This window comes from Mauremys mutica, chromosome 6 (assembly GCF_020497125.1).
Source record: "Mauremys mutica isolate MM-2020 ecotype Southern chromosome 6, ASM2049712v1, whole genome shotgun sequence".
NCBI classification, from domain to species: Eukaryota; Metazoa; Chordata; order Testudines; family Geoemydidae; genus Mauremys; species Mauremys mutica.
The window spans coordinates 134433564-134455683 of record NC_059077.1 but is presented as its reverse complement, the minus strand read 5'-3'; the positions used below and the strand labels follow the sequence as shown (position 1 = coordinate 134455683).

Below are 22120 nucleotides of genomic sequence, written 5' to 3'. Positions count from 1 at the left end.
TGTTGTGAGGATTACAGTGGATGCTAACGCTTATCAAGCTTCTCAGTGTGCCCTTGTTGCCAAGAAGGCTAACGGCATATTGGGCTGCATTAGTAGGAGCACTGCCAGCAGCTCAAGGGAGGTGATTTTTCCCCTCTATTCAACACTGATGAGGCCAAATCTGGAGTATTGTGTCTGTTTTGGGCCCCCCAGTACAGACAGGATGTGGAAAAAACGGAGACAGTCCAGCAGAGGGCAAGGAAAATGATCAGGGGGCTGGGGCAGATGATGTATGAGGAGAGGCTGAGGGAACTGGGCTTATTTAGTTTACAGAAGAGAAGAGTGAGGGGGGATTTGATAGCAGCCTTCAACTACCTGAGGGAGGCTTCCAAAGAGAATGGAGCTTGGCTGTTCTCAGTGGTAGCAGATGACAGAACAAGGAGCAATGGTCTCAAGTTGCAGTGGGGGAGGTCTAGGTTGGATATTAGGAAACACTATTTCACTAGGAGGGCGGTGAAGCACTGGAATGGGTTCCTGAGGGAGGTGGTGGAATCTCCATCCTTAGAGGTTTTTAAGGCCCAGCTTGACAAAGCCCTGGCTGGGATGATTTAGTTGGTGTTGGTCCTGCCATGAGCAGGGGGTTGGACCTCCTGAGGTCCCTTCCAACCCTCATCTTCTATGAGTCTATCAGTCCTTTGTCCATCCCCTCAGTAGGCACCAACTTCCCCTCTGGCCAGTGGTGCTCAACTCTGCTCTGCCCCACGCCCCTCCCCAACTCCACCTCTTCCCCAAAGCACCGCCCCACCTTTTCTCTGGTCTGCCTTGCCGCACCCCCAAATCAAACCCTTTCTCTAAATCCCTGCCCCCTCTCTTCCTAACCCTGTTCCACCCTCGCCCCACTTCTATCCCACCCCTTCCCACAACCCCCACCCCGCCTCTTCCCCATCTCCGCCTCCAAGTATACCATCTCCCCCTCCACCCCGACCCTCCTGGAGCATCCTGAATTCCATGAAAGAGCTGTTTTGTGGTGGGCAGGAAGTGCTGGGAGGGAGCGGAAGGAGTTGCTCACTAGGGCCACTGGCGGGCGAGATGCACTGCAGGCAGGGCAGAGCTTGGCTGCCAGTGGGTGCTAAGCACCCACTAATTTTTTCCTTGTGGGTGCTCCATGCCCAGAGCACCCGTGCAATTGGTGTCTATAATCCCCCTTCCCAAAATCAAAATTCCTAGAGATTTCTGGTGAGTGTTGTTAATGTTATGAACTCTTCTGTGTCCATGTCTCTCTGGGTGGGTGTCCAGGGGTGTTTATGGTTAAGTTTATTGTGATGTCACGTATCCCAACTGCAAAGAATGCTCTGCTTCAGCATTCTTGCCCTGCCTTCAGTCTGCCAACTGGCTTGGTTGACAACGGCTGGTGACCCAAGGAGCTGCTGATAGACGCGTACTAGCCATCTCTCAACAACTTCTTGAATCAGCTATTTCCACAGGTGTTCGAAAGAAGATGAGTTTTTACAGAAGGTAATTCCAAGATTCTTTTCCTGCTCCTTAGAGCGCACATGACAGGTTGGTGCCTCCTTCTCCTAGCCCAGGGGGGGCCAACCTGTGACTCCAGAGTCACATGTGGCTCTTCAGAGGTTACTATGTGGCTCCTTGCATAGGCGCTGACTCCCAGGCTGGAGCTACAGATGCTAACTTTCCAATATGCTTTGGGGTGCTCACTGCTCAACCCCCTGCTCTGCCGCAGCTCCTGCCACCACCCCACCCTTTCCCCCAAGGCCCCTGCCCCTTCCTCTGAGCCTGCCACGCCCTCGCTCCTCCCCCCTCCCCACCACAGCCTCCTGCTCACTGTGAAACAGCTGATTGCGGTGGGCAGAAGGAGTGGGGAGGGAGGGGGAGGCGCTGATTGCGGGGGCTGCCGGCGGGAGGGAGATGCTGGGGGCTGGGGCGGTAGCGGATGGGGGGCTGCTGACATATTACTGTGGCTCTTTGGCAATGTTCATTGGTAAATTCTGGCTCCTTCTCAGGCTCAGGTCGGCCACCCACGTCCTAGGGACTGGTGGGGGCCAGTGTTGCAACAGTCAGGTCTCAACGTTCCGTTTTGATTTGAACGTCGGAATCTTTCAACTCCCTCCTGCGCCAGCCTTTCACCTTCTCTGGAGGCAGATTTCCACTGTTTTCTCTTTCAGCAGACGAGTGGGGGTGAATTTCCAGGGTATCACCTAAAGGGAAGATAACAAAACTGGTGTAGAATTTAGACTGATATCTCCATAAATAGTATTTCCTCTGGAGTTGCCCCAATGCACTCCTTGCCTTCCCGTTGTGAATAGAAACCTTTTGTCTCATGTAATGATTGTCTAATGTAGGTGTATTGTTCATTCCCTCTGGGGGCACTGGCTACTGTCTGAACACAGGATAATGGGCTAGATGGACCTTTGGTTGGACCCAGGATGGGCAGTCTTGGGTTGCTTATGTTCTCGGTTGTATGAACCAGTCCTGGCTATTAGAGGAGCAGATGGCTTCAAAAGACCGGTCTCATGGACCTGTGAATCCTGGGCAAACTAATTCCCTTCCTTTAGAGAATGACAGAAAAAAACCATTTCCTCCTTCTTACTATTCCAGGCTTCGTTCCTTTTTCCAAAGACTCACCTCTAGGGAGCACAGAGAGATCCATGTGCACAAAGTGCTTGTCCAACCTGTAGCAATGGGGGCATGCTCTGACTTTAGCCAGCAAGAACAGGCCTTGCCAGAGAAGCCCCAGAGAAGGAAATGTTCATGGTCCATCTTATCAGGCATGAAAAGACTTTGTGTCTGTAGCCAACATGACACCTCGATGGCAGACAGGGATGAGGAGAGAACAATTTCCTCACAAAGAAGGTGGAGGCACTTGTCCCGGAAGAAGATAGCAGCTGAGAACCAGGTGGAGTCAGAGGACGTGAAGCTGCAGGAGGATACAGGGAAAGTTGAACTGGATCCTACAGGTGAGGATTCAATCCACATGGTTAGCGAGGAGCATGTGAGGAATACTCACACCAGTCACCCTACAAGCCTTACACATCAGGGCCTTCTCACGGGACAGCGATGGGTACCAGGGCCGGCTCTGGCTTTTTTGCCACCCCAAGCAAAAAAAAAAAAAAAAATTGTGCAGGGGCCGAAGTGGCGATGGGGTGGGGGGAACAAACCTGCCAGCCAGCGGAAACAGCAAAGGGGGGAAACCAACCTGCCAGCCAGCCGGCCGGAGCATCAAAGGGGGGGTCGGGAAACCTGCCGGCCGGTCGGAGCAACAAGGGGGGGGCTCAAAACAAACCGGCCGGACGGAGCAGCGAAGTGGGGGGGGGGCAGGAAACCAAGCTGCTGGCCGGAGCAGCAAAGGGGGTGGGTGGGAAACCTGCCGGCCGGTCGGAGTGATGAAGGGGGCGGGGGGAGGGATGAATCAAACCTGCTGGCTGGAGCAGCGAAGGGGGGGCGCGAAACAAACCTGCCGGTCGGAGCGACAAGGGGGGGGGCGTGAAACAAACCGCCCAGCCGGCCGGAGCAGCGAAGGGGGGTGAACAAACCTGCCGGCCGTAGCAGCAAAGGAGGGGGCAGCAGGAAACCTGCTGGCCGGTCGGAGCGACAAGGGGGGAGGGCGTGAAACAAACCGCCCAGCCGGCCGGAGCAGCGAAGGGGGGTGAACAAACCTGCCGGCCGTAGCAGCAAAGGAGGGGGCAGCAGGAAACCTGCTGGCCGGTCGGAGCGACAGGGGGGGAGGGGGGGGCGTGAAACAAACCGCCCAGCCGGCCGGAGCACCGAAGGGAAGAAAAAATAAAAAACCAAAAAGAAAAAAAATCCCTGCGGGGCGACGGGAGCGCGGGTGCAGGGGGACTCCGAGCCCTGCAGCCCCCGGGCAGCGGAGTGCACACTCCAGCTAGCGCGGGGGGTGGAGACAAGGGGGGTGGCCAGGGCTTCCTTAGGCGGGGTGCTCGCGCCGCCTGCTGGGAGGGCTCCACGCCGCTCCGGTGGGCGGGCTGCCGTGCCGGGCTTGCTGCAGACCTGGCACCGCTCCCAGCAGCTCCCCTCCTCTGCGCTGCCGCCGGAGCAGCAAACCAAAAAGAAAAAAACCTGCCGAGGCGGCGGCAGCAGCAAAGCCCCCCCCCCCCCCAAAATGGGATTGGACGGACTGCCGCCCCTTGGAATCTGCCGCCCCAAGCACCAGCTTGCTCGGCTGGTGCCTGGAGCCGGCCCTGATGGGTACCTCAGACTCTGGAATCCATTTAGTGCCAGATCCTTTTGGCAAGGGTGGCTGAGGTCCATCTCTGAGGTGGGGAGAGCTGAGTGTGTCAGGTCACCCCCCTCTGGGGGTCTGGCACTGTGGGGTGGGGAGTACTAACATTGCTCCGGGCTGTAAGGAGAACAGAGAGGCTGGACGTTGTAGGAAATCATTTCTTGTCTCCTGGATCGGGTCCATTTCATCAGTAAAATGCTCCAGAGGTCTCAGCAGGTGACACCTGGGAACCATACCAGAGCTGAGCCATTACTTCTTGGGGGGTTAAATGCAAATGAGGCCCGTTGCCCATCACTGACAGGGAAGGTGTGCAAGGGGAGGGGATAAGTAGAATACACCACGGCAAAGAACCTGGCCCCTAGGTCCGAGGAAGCCTCGTGTGGTAAAAGCCCCCAGCGAAGAGCCATGAGATCGGAGTTCTCTGCTTAGCTGCCAACAACCTTCAGTCTGACCCTGGGCAAGTGGCTTCAGGGCTCTGGGCCCGACTTCCATCCTCTGTAAACCAGGGATACTACATGGAAAAGGGAAATGTTACGAATGTTTCTTTCTGCTCCAGGGACGAAGAAGGAGGCGTCGGAGTCGCAGGGGAAGTGGGAAAAAGGGAGCCCAGAAGAGCAGGAAGAAGAGCGCACTCCCACCCCCTCATTACCAAGCAGCTCCCATATGACCATGGTAATGACGCTTTGTGACTGTGCTATTGGAAAGCCTCCCCTGCTGGGTGTATTAATATCTCCCGGAGCTGGGATCTCTGACAGGAGACCTACCTGCCCCTTGCTCAGGGAGCTGAAAAGAAACACTCTTCAAGTGTGATCGACTCCAGCCAGTCTTTACGAGTTTCTCTGGGTTGCTTGAACAAGGCCTAAGTTGACAAAGGGGTTCAGGCACCTCAAGAAGTTCAGAGGTGCTTAGTGGGATTCGCAGAAGTGCCTGACTCAGGTGCCTGATTCTGATGCACTCTCCATGGGACACAGGCACTGCTGAAAATCCTACCAGGCCCCTCCCTGTACTTGTAGGGGTAACCCACACACCTGCTGGGTGGGGTGTTCTGGCCCGTCTAGCGGCACCAGGACCACTTAGAGACAGAGATAAAAGGTGTCTGCTCTAGAGCCTTAGCTAACAACCAGTCGGGTTTTAGCTCCTGCGGGAGAGGCTCCTGCACTAAACTCCAGAAATCCCAGGTTGGATCCCCTGTGCCAGGAGTATCTATGCGAGTGTGTCGCTCTGGTGTGCTCTACTGCATCCTCAGCTGCTGGCATCCAGGACAGATGGTGCTAATCCAGCCACGCAGGCCAGCTGCAGTAACACTCAGGAGGTGCCTGAGACACCAGGGCAAAGGCCTCCAGCACCCCAGGCCCTAGGTTTAGGTGACCCTGGAACCAGCCCCCCTGCAGTAACATTGTGCCCAGTGAGTTCTGACCCACGGGGGGCTGGCCCCAGAGGCCCACAGTTTGGGATTCTCCTCAGCCAGGCAGACTTGCTCCTTCAGTCGAAGCTACTTTCTGTTCTGCCGGCGATTCCTGCCTGTTTTGTGGCAGCACCACACGCTGCAGGGTGGGGAAGGAAGAGGCATTTCCATTTGGGCCCTGTTCTCAGTCCTTTCCTCGCAGACACTGTGGGCTGCTAGAGTTGCTGAGCCAATCTGCTCAGGTGCTCGGGGTGGGATGGGACATGGGGCAGGTTCTGCAGTGACCCCTCGGCTGCACTCAACAAGCAACTTGACTGGGCTTTGCAGGCCAATGAGGCTTTCTCAGCAAAAGCTGGGCTTCCTGGGGGGAGGGGCTAGAGAGGGAGGAAATGGGGTGCCCTTGGGGTCCCCGCACCGGCTGAGAGGCTCCCATCTCTTCTCAGGCAGAGGGGAGGGGGAAGCGTATGAAAGACTGAGGAAACCTCGGCACCTGTTGAGGTTTGTCAAGAAAAGGGCTCAGCCGGAGTCTCCACGCTCACTGGGCGCTGCCAGCCTCCCGCCGGGACAGACTGTTCCAGGGCAGCTGAGCAATGGAAATACTCAGTCCCGACAGGCTCTGTCCCTGTTCATTGCAGACCCCCGGGGAGCAGCTTCCCTCAGCCCAGCTCCAAGCCCTGCTGATGAGAGCCGTGAAGGGTCTGACGACACCCACCCTGGAGCGATTTCAAGCCGCCGAGGAAGAGCTGAGGACCATCGTATCTCTACACGGAGACAAGATGGAGAGAGTAAGAGACTCCCGCCGTGGGGCAGGGGGATGCTGCGCAGAGAGGGGGAGGGGAGAATTTCCTCTCCTAGGAAACCGTTCCTGGGACACACGGGCATGGTGCTGTGAAGGTTGGCTGAGCCCCTTTCCCTTCATCGCTTGGCCGCGGGGATCCGCGGCGTCCGGTGTTTAGCGTGTTCTCTGCCCGCTGGAGCTCTGACACGTCCCTGAGGACAGCCCAGCCCCACTGAAGGGGAGCGATAGCCCCGGCCCTGGCAGCGCAGCACTTACCTAGTCGGCCCATGGGCCTCCACTCTGGTTTCCTCAGACATGCTGCGGGGCCTTGTTTTTCCAGCTGAAGGATCAGGAGGAATTTGGCTTTGCACTTTTCTCTCTGTCTCTCCCTAGCTCTGATCCTGCTGCCCATCCCCACAGGATCTGAGTGCCTCCCCCGTGAATTAGACTGGCCTAGGGAGGTTTCTGGCAGACTTCATTTCTACAACCCCTGGGTAGGAGGCTCTCAGAGTCATTATTCCCCCTGATTAATGAAGCTCCACCACCCTCCTGGGAGGTAGGAATTCAACCCGTTTGACACCTGGGGAAACTGAAGCCCAGAGAGCTCCTTGAGTTGCCCAAGCCTGCGCAGGTGGGGTTATCCAGAAAGGAATCAGGGTTCACATTCCCTGCAGTCCTTTAAACGTTGCCTTCAATCGCTCGGCCTGGAAATAGGTGACATTCCTGCCCTTCCCCAGATACCGCCTGCCCATGGCGCCTAAGTGCAGACTTATTCCCTTCCTGGGCTTTGGCTTTCCTGGAAACTCAGAAACTAATAAACGAACAGACTCCTCAGCCTGAGCTTCCTCCCCAAACCTGCCTGTTCCTGGGGTTTCCTGCAGGTCGTCCCTGTCTCTGGCCGAGTTCCCTGTTTCCAGCAGGTCCGAGGGGGAAGTTAACAAATGGCCCCCAATCAGCAGATTGATTTGTGCAGGGCTCTAACTCCTGCTAGCAGAACAGGGCACCAGAATCCAGCCACCCGGGTTGTAGCTCCTGCTCCTTGTTCGAGAGAGGAAAGAGCAATGACCAATTCCTCATGGAAGAGCCCGAGGGGGCGGCTTGTCCCTTTCGGGTCTGTCTACCCCGTGCTGCAAACTCTGCAGCAGGAGCCGGAAAGCCTGGCCCTATGGACGTGGGCTCCCAGGGCTGGCACTGTGGGGCCAAACGGCAATGCAGCCTCTTCTGGGCTTGGGCTGGAACTTGAGCTCTGAAGCCTGGGGACGAGGGGGCTCCAGCCCAAGTCTCCAGGTCTGCACTGCTGTTCCCAGTGCCATAGCCTGAGCCCGAGGTTAGAGACCCGGCTTTGAGATTGGTTACGGCAGGTTTTAAAATCCTGCAGTGTAGAGGTTCTCCTTAGGGCTGGGGCCTGGAGCTGGCTAGCCCCGTCCAACTAGCCCTGCCTGCCATCTCTGGGATGGGCTCTGGGGTACATCAGTGGAACCAGCTGGGTCTGGAGCAGCGCTTCTCTACCTGGGACATCCTCAGGGCCAAACAGGTGGTATTGGATGTGCCCCACACAACACATATGGGGCCCACAATGGAAACTGGGTTGAGAAGCACGGGCCTGGAGGAACTGATTGTGCTAGAGAGATCAGCAGGAAGTTGCAGAGATGGAGGAAAGGCTCCTGCAGGGAAGCCCTTGAGAGCAGGGCTGAGAGCAGTTTGCTAAGGCAGGGAAGGCCCTGGGACAGCAGGGGAGTTTGGGCTGTGCCCACGGTAAGGTTTGGGGGAAGGCTTTTGTGTGTGTTTCTGAGCTTTAAGATACTAAACCAGACCTCAGGAAGGCTGGGGTTCCTGGACTTGTCAAAGCCTCTTTCTTGACATTATGGAGGAGCCAAGATGGGCAACCGAGGTGAGAGGCGGCTTGCAGGGCTGCCAGGAGGGGTTACCTGGGAGAAGGCCACTCATGGATAAATCCATCCCTCAACTTTCTGGCATTCTTCCAGGTTGGAGACGTCGTGGGACGTATCTTAATCTGGCTGGACAACGTCTGTGATCCCAGAGCCAGAAAAGCAGCGCTGAGGGCCACGGCCTTGCTGGCTCGTCCCCACCTTCAGGACGTGGTTCTGAGCTGTGTGGCGCACACGCTGTCCTCGGACAGGTAGGGAGCTGCTCTGTTATCACCTCAGGCCATTATTTCTCTTCCTGCTCCTACTGACAGGCCACAGTCCGGGAAGGGTCCGTCGGGCTGACACAGTTGGAGGGAGTTTCCTGCTGTGCAGAGAGCTGTCCATGCTCACTAAGAGGAGATGCCCAGGCCCAACCACTGAGGAGCCAACCCTCCTCCTGCACTCCCCAGGATGGAGACATGCCAGTTTTCTGAAGAATTCCAGCACTGTCCTGATTTCTATGGGTCACCCCACTTCCTCTCCCATCCAGTACAGGGCCAATAAATGACTTTGGGGCTCACTCCACATCCCTGGGTCATGAGGTCTGGCTGCTCCCTATTGTGTGAGAGAAGGCAGAGATGGAAAAGGCCCATGAGGTCCATCTGTCCGTCCCCTGGGGACCAGTGCAGGATTGTTACCTGCAGTCAGATCCCTAGTTATTCCATGGCTGAGGAAGTGGTGAAAAAACACACTCAACCTTATGGAGCTGCACAGCAGAGGTAAATCTCTTAAGACAGAAAGTTCAAGACCTAATTGTTGCAAAATAAATAAATGATCCACACGTGACCATAGCGTAAATGCAGTGCAGCCTGCCTGAGTCTGCAGACAGCCGGCAATAACAGCTCTGAGATGGGTGAGTGCCTCTTTTCATCTCAATACGTTGTGAACTCTGAGTCCTGCTGTTATTGCCGATCACTTTGCAGAGCCATCCAGCTGAGGTGTTTATAACACAGTCCCCATGTGCCCAGTGATGAGCTGCCAAAATATTAACAACCAGTTCCCTCCTCCCCCCCCCGGGGGGGGTCGTGCCCCATCCAACGCCTCATGTTCCTTGACACCCCCCCCAGGACCTCTGACCCATCCCCCCCTTCCCTGTCCCCTGACTGCCCCTTGCCACCCACCCAACCCCACCTCTCATTCTCGATGGCCCCCCAGGACCCCTACCCCATCCAACCACCCCTTCTCTCTGTCCCTGAGTGCCCCCACCACCTCATCCAACCCCTGCTCTTTCCTGACTGCTCCCCGGGACCTTTGCTCCCATTCATTCACCCTGTTCCCTGCCCTCTGACCGCCCTGACCCCTATCCAACCCCCCACAACCCACCCCCTCCCTGCCCCCTTACCACACTGCCTGGAGCCGGACCGGGTCCACTCCACCAGGACCACAACCGGCGCCGCGGGGCCCGACTCCCCGGGCTGGCACCGGGGCTGGAGCCGCTCGGCCGGAACCGCGGGGCCCGACTCCTTGGGCCGGCACTGGGGCTGGAGCCGCTCGGCTGGAACCGCGGGGCCCGACTCTCCAGGCCGGGTCTGGCTGGAGCCGCTCGGCCAGCAGCAGTGCCCGACTCCCCGGGCCGGCACTGGGGCCAGAGCTGCTCGGCCAGAACCGCGGGACCCGACGCCCTGGGCTGGCACCGGGGCTGGAGCCGCTCGCCCGGCAGCGGGGCCGGAGCTGTGGGGCCCGACTCCCCGGGCTGGCACCGGAGCCGGAGCTGCTCGGCTGCAGCCGCGGGACCCGACTCCCCGGGCCGGCGCCGGGGCCGAGCCGCTCGGCCGGAACTGCGGGGCCCGACTCCCTGGGCCGGGCCGGGGCCGAGCCGCTCGGCTGGAGCCACAGGACCCGACTCTCCGGGCCGGGCCGGGGCCGAGCCGCTCGGCCGGAACCGCGGGGCTCGACTCCCTGGGCAGGGCCGGGGCCGAGCCGCTCGACCGGAACCGTGGGGCCCGACTCCCCGGGCCGGCACCGGCGCCGGTGCTGCGGGTCCCGAGCTGGGCCGTGTCGGAGCCGCTCAGCCGGGACCAGACCGGGCTGGGGAGCTTGGCTGGGGCCAGGGGGAGCCGCTCAAAGTGGAGCTGGACTGGGCCACACGTGCCGTCCGCCCCGCCCGGCTTACCTGCCTGCTCCTCGTTTCAGGCTTCCCGCGAACATCTGATTGGCGGGAAGCAGGGGAGGGGGAGGGGAAGGAGGGCGGAGCGTTCAGGGGAGAGGGGGAGGTGAGCTGGGGCCGGGGGCCGGGTGGACAGCTGCCCGAGCTTTGTTAAATTTAAAAACTTTTTAGAACCTGGTTGTCCTGGAACAACCGGTTTTAAAAAGGCTTCTAAATTTAACAACCGGTTCGTGCGAACCGGCTGGAGCTCACCACTGCATGTGCCTAGGGGCCGTGAAACCCAACTGGACCCTCGCCAGAGGTCAAAACTCCGTCTTTCCTCAGCATCCTCTGCAATGCAGTTCTGCACTGACCATAGACAAATCTGTGTCACATGGGAGAGAGAATTGAAGAGCAGCATGAAAGAAACTGAATTTCTTACCCAGTTCCGTTACCAGAGGAATACAGTGTTGGTTTTCATATTGATTTGAATGTTTGATTTGTAAACCTTTCAGATTTGAATTCCTTGAAGCAGCCCCAGTGCTTTCCAGGGTCTGTGCTCAGAAGCTATAGAAACTCGGCAGCGTTGGCACAGAATTTCAGTCAAGCATCCTGAAGACCTTAAATCCAGGCCATTTGCTCTTGGTTTGTCCAACCTAGTTCTCAGTGTCCCCAGGGCTTGACCACCATGTCCGACCTTCCTCACCAAACTTGGAAGTCAAATGACTGGAAGCCTTTTGGATCTGTCTGCAGTCTTCCTGTGCGGATGCCTGGGGGGACCAGCAGTGCTTAGATCAGCAAGAATGGAGAGAAGAGAGGAGGGGGATTTCAGTACTAGTTTCCTTCCAGCTCTGTCACACTGGGCAGTACAATCTCCCCTTCCAAGCTCCTGAATCCTCTCCTATCAGGGCATGTTCTGAGTCAGTGTCTGATCCCGTCCACCACATTGCAGTAGGATTCAGCTGCTAAGAGACACTTGGCCAAATGCTGGGTCTCAGTTACACCCCCAAATAGCCAGAGTAACTCCAGTGAGGTCAGGCAAGTTCCTCGGGACTGAGCCTAGCGTAACAGAGCAGAATGTTGCACAGTCTGGTGGTCACACTGTGCTGGTCACTCTGTGGTCAGATCATGGTCACTGTCCTGGAAACAGCGGTGCTAGCTTCAGGAACAATAACCCATTCGGGGAAAGGAATAAATACAACCTTCTCTGACGGGACTTGCCCTGCCTCAGCCTCCCTGCACCAATCGGTGTCTCCTCTCACAGACGCCTTTCCTGCCCGCTTTCCAAGCCTCTCCCTGGGGAGGGCAAGAGGTGGCCAAGCAGGGAAGGTCTGACTTCTCTTTCTGAATCTGCAGATGTGCCATTGAGCTGTGGAAGGCCTTGGGGGAAGAACCACAGCTCCCCAGGGAGGTGCTGCGGCAGCTGCTGGACAAGCTCCAGCAGAGACGCCGGGAGGAGAAGAGCGGCAATGTGTCCCTGGCTGTAAGTGAGATTTGAGATGTCACTTTGAGAACCCGCCACCGCGGGGAGGAGGGTGCATCTGTGTGTGGGAGCTTCACCCCTTCTTAGCTTCAGGCCACGGCTCCACTACACAATGAAGCCGACCTACATAACCTCGGCATACAGCCGCCACAGCAATTCCACCCCTTGTGTGTGTCTGCACTTTGCTGCTTGTGTCAGCAGTGCCCGTCCTCACCAGAAGCGCTCGTCTCGATTGTACGGTCAGGGTGGGGCATTGTGGGAAGGCTCCTGAAAGCCAGTTGACGTACGCGACGTTGTGTCTACACTGACACTGTATCGACCTAACTGCATCCACCTGGATTCTCTGCCACTTGTGGAGGTGGAGTTATGACTTTGGCACCAAGGGGCAGTTCTGCCGATGGGAAGGAAATTCCATCGTTAGGGTGATGCTGGGTGAGGGGCCTTGCGTTGACATAACTCTGTAATGCAGACCAGGCCTTGGTGTGTCCTGGCCACCTCCTAGCAAACCAAAGAGGTGTAAATAAAGCTTCGCCCAGGAAAAGTTACTGATCTGAAGCGGTTTATCTGCTAGTGCCCTGGCTCTGTTTGCTGCTCTAGGTGGCTCTTTAGTGAGCAGGTGCAGTTCGGGTGTCTCTTGGAAGTATCCAGGTTTTTGGCTCTCTAAATTGTGACTAGAAATCTTCCCAGCACGGGATCATGAGATGTCCGGTACTTTTGACTGGGCCAGAAACACTGGGGCTATGAGAACAGATCTCCTCAGGATGGTTTCAGCCCGTCCAGTCATGGCTGGAAACCCAAAGCACAGAGTCTGCACCATTAAGCGAAATAATGGGGAATAACGTCATCCAGACTCTTCTGACCGTTCCGTAGGGCTCCATCCTGCTTCCGTTCCAGGAATGGGTAAAGTTTCAGGACCCTCCAAATCTCTCCTCCCCTCTCAGGAGCCAATCCTCTTTTGTAATAGGCTGGGGAGGAAATGAGACCCGAGAAAAGGACAATAGCGAATGGCAATGGGGGCAGGTGGCAGATTGGGATAGTGGAGTGAAATTCTTTCCCCCCTCCAGGCAATGAGGACCATTTACGAGGTCCTTTTCCTATGGGGATACCGAGAAGCCATCCTGGAAATGTATCCCCAGATGCTCATCCTCTGCGTCAGGCAAGTGCAGTATGTGATGGATCTGCACTTGCCAGGGACCTACATGGCCAGCACGACATCCAGCCCCGAGGAGGGATCCAGCTGCCTCAACCCCCTAAGGTAATGACTGAAAGGAAAAGGAAGAACAGATTTGTTCTGCTAATCACATGTGGGCTGTTCATGGCCATCATTAGTTCGGGTGCTATAGTTAGCCCAGGCTCGCTTACACCAACTAAGGATCTGGCCCCACATGCCCGCTTGAGTCCTGTTACCTGTCACAGTAAAGAATCAAGTATTCAACCGCATTGAGTGATGACACCAACCATCTTCAGAAGCTACAGTGTCACTAACTGGTTACAAACTCAATGAAACTGCAGTGTCGACAGGGCCCATTGGGCAGGGAAGCACCATGATATCACACTGGATCTATCCTCGGGGAGGCTAGCTCCTGCTGTCCATGCTGTGTGTGCCAGGGCGTGTGCAGCTTTGCCATGCTCGGGGCTGATCTCTTTACCTGACACTGGTATTTTTTGTCTTTAGCACATCGGTGGAGGCTGTGAAGACTCTTTTTTCCATGCCCGGATACTGGAAGGAATTTGCCAGCATCCAATTTCAGCAGGGTTGGGACATGATATCTTCACGATATTACTATTCGCAAGGTGTTGGCCTGATTGCAAGGTAGGAGCCCAAAGGTTCCTCTTCAGTGGGTCTCTCTTGGGAATGGGATTTCCGGGTGAAATGTTCCTCTGTTCCAGGCTGCCATCTCAGCCCAGCAACTAGAGAGGAACTCTCTCTCCCCCTTGATAACCACAAGGGGCTTTCTGCTCCATGTTCCAGAGCCATGATCGAGTTTGAGAACCCTCAGCTCCCTGCCGTCTTCAGAGAGGCCGTCACCACTGTTCAAAGGGAGAAGGAGGAGCAGCAGAGAAATATCGCCATGACTTTCTGCACTGAGGTGAGATTCTTTAGTTGACAGGCACAAGTGGGCTTTCTGGAGAGCAGCTGAGGCCAGTAAGCTCTGGGCACATTGTCAGCAGCTCAGCAGCCTACAGCCAGCTAGCTCCTCTCCGCACATGGATGGTGGTGGGGCATGGCACAGAATGGGAGGGAGAGACAGGGTGAGATCGCTCCTGGCTGGATGTGCCTAGGTGGGATCATGTGACAAGAGGAGATGTTTCTCCAGTGCCCCAAGGCCATGCTTCTCTCCTCACCTTTTCCTGGGGTTCTGCTTTTCTTCTGCCCCAGGGGTCGCTCCATGGCACTCAGTGAGGCCTGGAGATTCCCCTTTCCCTGGGGGTTTATTTGTGACTTGTGCATTAGTCTAAGTTCTGGGAATGAACCAACTGAAAGAGCAGCACCTGGCTCCCTACACACCAGAGACGTTGTATGGGAGTAAGTGGCCTTTTGGTAAAGATGAGTGTCCAGGGAACAGACCCCACAGGAAGACCTCTGCTCCTCAACCCGATGTTGATTTGGCTCTTTCCAGTTTCTCCAGAGTCCTTCCATTGAGACAATAATGACAAAATCAGAGCTCCAGGCGCAGCTCATGGAATGGACCCAAGATAAAAATCCCATTGTATGTCGGCTCAGTCTGCGAGGCCTTGGCAGTATTGTGCTCCAGCCAGAAAAGGTGAGAGGCGTGGATTGCCCGGGGGACCGAGGAAGCCGATGTCTATCAAATAGCTCAGCAATGAGAGCGAGATCCCCACACAAGCCTTGTTGTTTAACGCACAGCACTCGAATGTTGGAGGTGCTTTACTGAGCAAATCAAGGCACGACGTGGTCCCTGCTCCCATGAGCTGACCCCTGATTGCAGATGTGATGCAATGGGGGAGGCGGGTGAGCAAAGACAAAGGTTACAGTGAGCAGCTGGCAGAGAGTGACAGGAGAATGACTTTGTGCCCCGTTGGGCGGCTATGCCAGCCGTGGTGTCTCATAGGTGGGAGTGGGATGGGCCAGCATATGCCCCAGGCTGTCATCCAGGATAGTAATGAGCTGCCTTCTCCATTGCTGCAGGTGCAATCGTTACGGGCCCAGCTGCCAGCGATCATGGACATGTTCTGTGACAAGGACGGAGTGCGTGTCATGGGGGCCATGCATCAAGCTGGACACATCATCTACCTCCTGAATGGGGAGGGGCTTGGCTCCATCTCCCAGGACATTGCAGTCAGCCTTCGTCCCTTCATTGATGACGTAAGGCTGGGAAACACAGGAGAACCCCATTCCCCCCCCTCCGCCTGTCTCTGGTGCCCTTGTCTCTCTCTCCCCATCCCCTTGTCTCCCACCCCTCAGCCTTGCCATCGAGCCTCCAAGGGGTGCCCCTGCCATGGGTGGGGAATCTCCTGCTCAGCCACCTCCCTGTCAGAGCTCTTCTCCGCAAACCTCAGCCTCAGCGCCATGCTCCCAGCCCCTGCTGCTGCCTGGCCTGGGGGAGAGGGGCCTGGCTCTGGGCAGGCGACCAGCTGTCTGGAGAACACCGGCCCCCAAAGAGGTGGAGGTTCCCAGCAGGAAAGAGGTGGGTCGGGAATGGCCCGCCTCTCAGGGGCACCGAGGAGCAAAAGAACTGCTGTGTTTTGTAGCAGCACCTCCCTGAAAGGCTCCAGCAGCTGCTCCTCCCCTTCCCCAGACCGGTCTCCAGCAGCCTTCCCTCCCTCTCCCCTCATCTTCTAGGGGTCTAGGATTCTGTGCTCTCCAGACAGACATTGCGTCTAGGACACCATGGGGCTGCACGGCCCTGCACATTGTCTCAGGCCCTGTTCTGCACAAGATGTCTATGGCGCTGGCCTGGTGGCCTCACAGCTCCCGCGACCCAAGTCAGTTATCACAGGGGATCCAGAGCAGCGTGCGGATTATGACTCTGTCGCGTTATGCTCTGATCCTGCCTGGCTTTAACCGGGCTTCCCCACTCCCTGTGTGTCATTGCCAGGAGAGGGGCAGTGTGCGCTCCGCTGCCATTTTACTGCTTGGCAACGTGGTGAGCAGCGTGAAGGACCCAGACAAACCCATCGTGCAGCAGGAAATGATCCACTGCTTGCTCCCGCTGCTGCTGCATCTTGAAGACCGGGATGAGAGTGTGACACTGGTAAGTGCCACGGTCATTATTTCCTGAAGAGCAAAGAGCCAGAATCCCCTGGGGCCCCCACTCCATTAATGGCCAGAGCCCCTTGCCCAAGCAGAGTCTTCTCCTCCCTGCTTCACTCCATGCTGGAGCCCAGTGCCTCATCCATTCTCACAGCGCAATTGGGAAGAAAAGCCTTCTTCTGGGAAAGAGCCCTGACCCTCTCCTGCAAAGACAGGCCTCAGGCCTTCGGGCTGCTGCATCCAAAGGTTCACAACAAGAGGCAGCAAGAGAAAAGGGAGCACAGATCTGTAAGTGCCCTTCACTTCAGGGAGCTGATATCTGCCCACAGCCTTCTGGAAAGTGGGTGCAGCTGCCCTGACTTCTTCCCTGGAGCTCCTGAGAGAACTTCTCCAGGTCCCAGCTTCCCAGAATTCACCGAACATTGCCCTCTTTCGTTGGGCCAGCTGGGATGTGGAGGGAAGCCTGATCTGGGGCCCCTTTGGTCCGACTCTTTGGGATCCCCAAGCTGACTCACGCTCTCATGCAGTCTCTTTGCGCCTAAGGACTGAGCTGTGGAGATCTCTTATGAATCTTTCCAGGGCCGTCCATAGAGGGGCGCAGGGCCTGGGACAACACCCCCTACTCTGTCCTAAGCCCCAGCCCCACTCCATCCCTTCCCCCAAGTGCCACCCCACCTCTTCTCACCCCTGCTCCGCCCCCTGCCCCATCCCTATTCCTCCCCTCCCCCCAAACCCCCACCCGCTCATTTCCAGAAGGACGCTGGGAGCTGGCGAGGTGGGGCATAGCATAGTGGGACCGGGAGTCCTGCTCCTGGCCCCTGCATGGCCCACGTCCTGCATCCCCCTGAAGTGCGGGGCCCCCCAAAGCGCAGGGCCCTGGTCAACCACTCCAAACCATCCAAAGACAGGACGGCTCTGGCTCGCTCCAGCCAATTCCCTCTCCTGAGCACACTCCTGTGTACAACAAATGACAGGAATCTCCTCCACTAGCAGGAAAAGCAGGAGAACAAGGGACGGGGAAGGCTCCATGTCCCCCAGACTGTCCCTCTCTCAGTGAGAATCCTCTTGGTCTCACCTTCTCTTGCAGCGATGCAAACTGACGCTCTTCCGCTGCGCAGTGTTTCTCAGGTGGGCTCATTTGAAGATGTTGTTCCGCAGCATGGCCTGGGATGGCTCCACACAGCTCATGAAGTGTGCCTGGAAGTGCTTGGTAGGTCAATTCCTTGTGCCTTGAGAGTGGACTTGAGGGAGACCTTTTTAACCCCAGACCCTGAGTATCCATCTGCTTCCGTCGGGTGGCAGGACTCTATTCCAGGCTCTCTGTTGGTTCATTTCTGCAGGAGTTACAATCCCTTCACATTTTTGAACATTTTCTCCTCAACTGTCAGACCTGCAAACGTTTGTCTTTGAAAATGAAAGCTGAGGTTCTGGAGAACACAATAGTAACTCCAGAGAGGTGCTGCTGTGGCGCATTGGCTCATACTGGCTGTTGCCATGACCTGGCTCTATGCTTTGGCTTCCCTGGACTAGTCGCTGTGGGAAGAACATGTCATTTGTATATTGTGCGTTTCTTCCTCCTTTCTTCCTAGATGCAGAACAACAAGAGCCACATCCCCAAATTCCTGTTCCAGGCCTTAGAGTACCTGGAAAGCTCACAGACAACAATCAGACATTCTGCAGCCCTGTTCATTGGTAAGCAGAGCAACTTCACTCGAGCTTTCTTGAACTGCTTCCTTCAAAGCCCTTTTCTAGACTGCTGCTCTGTTCCCTCCGACAGCACCAGAATCCTGAAAGTAAGTGTGTGTGTGTGGGGGGGCGCGCCTAAGAGGGCCCTGCACCCAGTGAGGATCCCTTCCCTGGCTAGAGGCGTCTTTTTAATTTTTACTCACCTAGCTGCGCTCTGGGTCTTCGGCGGCACTTCGGCAGTGGGTCCTTCAGTGCCGCCGAAGACCTGGAGCGAGTGAAGGACCCACCGCCGAAGTGCTGCCAAAGACCCAGAGCGCCACCCAGTGAGTACAAGCCCCACGTGTTTTTTTATATATGTGGTTGTTGTGGTTGATTTTTTGTCATCCTTGCCGGGGCCCCATCGAAACTGTTTGAATTGGGCCCCGCGCTGCCTAAAGCCGGCCCTCTGTGTGGGTGGGTGTATGTGTGTGTGTGTGATAGAGAGAGAGAAAAAATTAACATGTCTTCCAAGATGAAGGGAGCAACTTAGCTCTATTGACCGCACCAACTTCCCCTGCCCACAACAACTCTTTGGCTGCGCCTAGGGGAAACCAGCATGATGTGAATTCAATCTCCTTTGGAAATCAGTCTCTCAGTGACTTCTAGGCTTCTGATGCTTTATCTAATGTGCTTTGGGAACAGGTGTAAGGAATGTATTTAATTTCCCAAGGGCTGTCTTGGGAGAATGGCTGCATCTTTCGCAGTTTTCAGCAAAGGATTTGAAAAGTAATGAGATTCATTGTCTGTCTAGGAAATACTATCCACCATTACTGTGACTTGTTGTCTGAAACAGTGACTGAAGATGGCATCTCCTGCCTGTATAAAGGTAAGGAAATACCTCTGTGTGTTTGTGCCTCTGTGGGAAGTACAGGGGTGCAGCACAGGGCCTGAACACAGGTTGGAATGTGTCCCTCTCTGTCTAAGGACAGTGTTTAAGGAAGAAGGATGGTCACGTGAGCTTTCATCGAGGTGCCACGATATGTGTACGGGAGCAGGGGAATTCCATCCCTAGCTCCTAGAATAGACGTAGCCTTAGAGCTGTTTGGGGAGACTGTCTTCATAGAGGTCAGAACGTCTCTAAAGGAAGGCCTGACAGAATTGAAAAGGGCTGTTGTTATTATTAAGGGCGATGATGAGGATGACAATTACCCTCTGTAGGGAAAGATTCATCACTTGTCCTCCCTGTAATGGAGAGATTTCAGGCCAGGGAACCACTCAGAACTTGGTTATCAACTCACAGGAAATCCCCTGAGTGCACATTGGAAACATCTTTCCCTGTGACCTCTTAAGGAATGAAGGCACAGGGCCACACAGGATTTCAGTAGACATTAGGAGTCTAAATCTCTCTGCAGATCTGTGCGTAAATGTTGGATCATTTAACACCTCTGCTGCTGTCACTTTTCTGTTCCATCCCAAGCAGAGTTGCCCTCACCTGCCTGTGTTTTAGCGTGTGGATGTGTGTATGCTGGGGGAGGGGGAAGTTACGCACAGAATGGGGTCTCCTCTCTGTCCAGGGCTATTTTGGGAGTAGCTGAGTTGCTGTTTCTTGCCCACAGACTCTTGGGTAGCTAATAGCATGTGGCAATGGCCATCTGAAGGGGAGGTTTCCTAGGCACCAGTCACATCAGCACCATGGGGCTTTCAACCCGTTTCCTTTGTTTCAGCTTTTCAGGAAGTGCCTTTGACATCTGACAGCACCACAGGGCACATCCTCAATAGATATTACAAATGGCTGCAGAAGCTTGGAAATCTCGTGTCGGGTTCCGCATTCGACTAGGGAACCGGGACCGACACAGAAGACCTCTTTGTCCTGCTATGGTACGTACAACAGCGTCTTTGGAACAGGGACTGAACAACGAGGTGGATACTGGCAGATGACAGAAAATTATGTAGGTCAGTGAGGCGTAGAGAAGACTTTGAAGAAGTGGAAAGGGATCTAATAAAGCCATGTGACTGGGCAGCACAATGGCAGATGAAACCCAGAGCTGACAAACTCAGGGCCATACGCATGGAAAGCAGTGAGGTGAACGACTCCTACATATCGCTGGTGTCGGACACCAGAGCATGGACGGTTGGGCCCAGTGGCTGGAGCAGGGGTGGTGGGGCCTAGTGGAGGTCGAGCCGAGGGATGGAGCCGGAGTGAGGAGCAGCTAGGGGCAGGGCCAGGGTGGGATTAACGATTCGCAGCCAACAGGAGCTGTAGGGGGCGGAGCCTACAGGCAAGAGCAGCTCATAGACTATCACTAGCAGGGTTGGAAGGGACCTCAGGAGGTCATCTAGTCCAACCCCCTCCTCAACACAGGACCGATCCCCAACTAAATCCCCAAATGGCCCCCTCAGGGGTTGAACTCTCAACCCTGGGTTTATCAGGCCAATGCTCCAACCACTGAGCTACCTCCCAGGCAGGGGCGGCTCTAGAAAATAGGCTGCCCCAAGCAGCCGTGCGCAGCGCCGCCCCTTCCCCGGTCCCGCGGCCGGTCCCCTCTTCGCGCGGCTCCGGCTGAGCTCCCGCAGGCATGCCTGCGGCAGGTCCACTGGAGCCAAATGCCGCCCCCCAGGGAAAGGGCCGCCCCACGCGCCTGCTTGGTGCGCTGGGGTCTAGAGCCGGCCCTGCTCCCAGGACAGAGGTTCCCGGCGTGGTGCTCATTGCGGCGTTGCGGCTGCGGGGGGGGAGGGGGGAGGAACGGCAGCGCGTGGAGCCGCCTCGCCCCACCCCAGCCAGGCAGAGCCGGCCCGGCTGGAACGCAGCACACAGGGGCTTTAGTGGTTGTACCACGGGGCCCCCCTTAGCCCTACTCCTTTCATGAGTGCATCACTGCCCCACTTCTGCCCCAGCCCCACACACTCTCTCACTGTAATGAAGTTACTGCAGAGTCAGGACAACCCCACCTTTGGGCTCCATGTCTGACATCTCTCCGCACTGCACAGAGCCCTACATTCACAGAGCTTCTCGCATGTGATTCCCTCAGTCATCAGAGCCAGGCGGAGAGAGGAGAAAGTCTCCCAGACTCCCTCTATCCATTGCCAGCCCACAGGGTAGCGGAGGTTGTGGGGGGTTGGGTGCTCTCTTTACGCAATGCCAGCTCTCAGGGAAGTTACAAAGGAGCATTAGCAAAGTGCAGGAGGGGAGTTGTGCTGTGGAAAACTACCCTGCTTGAAAGTTTTGTTCTTCTGATTTGTGTTCCTGCCCTTTCTCCCTCTTGCAGACATCTAGAGGCTAACAGGAGCCAACTGAGCCCACCACTGATCACATCTCTTGGGAGACGGCAAAGCAGCTGTTGCATGGGAAGGAGGAGAGAGAAGAGGCAGAGCAGGATGTGCCGGGGTGCACCAGTCACACATAACCTCACAGTCTAGGTGGAGGAAGCCAAGCCCCTCCCCAGCCCTGCCGCACATGCTACAACTGGAGCACCAGTGTGAAAGGGAGCAGCTCAGCTCGGTCTAGGCAGATGCCGAAAATGGAGGATGCACATTGTAGGCTCCAGTCCAGAAGCAGCTGAAGCCACTGACTGCAGAGCCCCGAGGTGCCGAGACCCAACCCCATCCCCGGGTGCCTGCAGACGTGCAAGGAAGCTCAGAGTCTCTGGGAGATTCCCACGCCGGGAGCCCAGAGACCCCCAGCCCATGGCCTAGAGACATCTCGTAGGAAGTAACCTGGGAGAACTAGCCATTGTCATGCTGAGTGACGTCAGATGTTCTGGCTGGATCCCCACTGACTCAATGCCAAACACACTGGCCATGGACAAGGCCCTGGGGTAGGACCTGGAGGGGAGTAACAAGGGCCTGAATCCCCCTACCCTGGCCACCATCCATCCTTGGGTGGCAGCCCACCTCCCCAATGTGCCACTAGACTGCACAACCCCAAGAGGAGGGGCGGCCATCTTGTCTCTGAACTCTCAGCCAAACAGCCCTGCGCTGAAGGGCAGTGATATAGACTCTGGTCGTTGGGCCACACAGCACTGAGGGAGAGAGCAGCCATATTGTCTGGAGCCATCGGGCCACACAGGCATGAGAGACAGGATAGCAGCACGGACTCTGGTCGTCGGGCCACACAGCCCCGCCGGAGAGGGCGGCCGCACGGACTCTGGTCTCTGGGCCACACGGCCCCAACGGAGAGGGCGGCCGCACGGACTCTGGTCGTTGGGCCCCACAGCCCCGCCGGAGAGGGCGGCCGCACGGACTCTGGTCGTTGGGCCACACAGCCCCGACGGAGAGGGCGGCCGCACGGTCTCTGGTCTCTGGGCCCCACAGCCCCGACGGAG

At 56.6% G+C, this 22120-nt stretch overlaps 1 protein-coding gene across 4 annotated transcripts; it reads left to right on the top strand.

The window, feature by feature from the left end:
• Positions 1-1338: 1338 nt before the first annotated feature.
• LOC123373382 (maestro heat-like repeat family member 5) lies at positions 1339-21908 on the top strand. 4 transcript variants are annotated; one of them, XM_045022393.1, is made up of 17 exons: positions 1339-1494; positions 2596-2954; positions 4794-4909; positions 6278-6427; positions 8406-8560; positions 11791-11917; positions 12982-13172; positions 13593-13730; positions 13890-14007; positions 14539-14682; positions 15069-15245; positions 15979-16134; positions 17221-17343; positions 17723-17825; positions 18610-18684; positions 19523-19676; positions 21073-21908. In XM_045022393.1, exons 1-16 carry the CDS (start codon positions 1478-1480, stop codon positions 19633-19635), a joined length of 2262 nt encoding a protein of 753 aa, XP_044878328.1. In that variant the 5' UTR covers positions 1339-1477; the 3' UTR covers positions 19636-19676; positions 21073-21908. The 4 variants fall into 4 exon arrangements, 3 of the variants coding, with proteins under 3 accessions (XP_044878328.1, XP_044878327.1, XP_044878329.1); XM_045022392.1 differs by having other exon boundaries at positions 21065-21908; XR_006580700.1 differs by having other exon boundaries at positions 19523-19751; positions 21065-21908.
• Positions 21909-22120: the final 212 nt, after the last annotated feature.

What these genes read in the sequence shown, in the direction of transcription:
- LOC123373382 (XM_045022393.1), top strand. An exon ending in TTCTGCAGCCCTGTTCATTG is followed by an intron (nt 17,826 to 18,609) that starts GTAAGCAGAGCA and finishes TTGTCTGTCTAG; the next exon opens with GAAATACTATCCACCATTAC. An exon ending in CATCTCCTGCCTGTATAAAG is followed by an intron (nt 18,685 to 19,522) that starts GTAAGGAAATAC and finishes CCTTTGTTTCAG; the next exon opens with CTTTTCAGGAAGTGCCTTTG.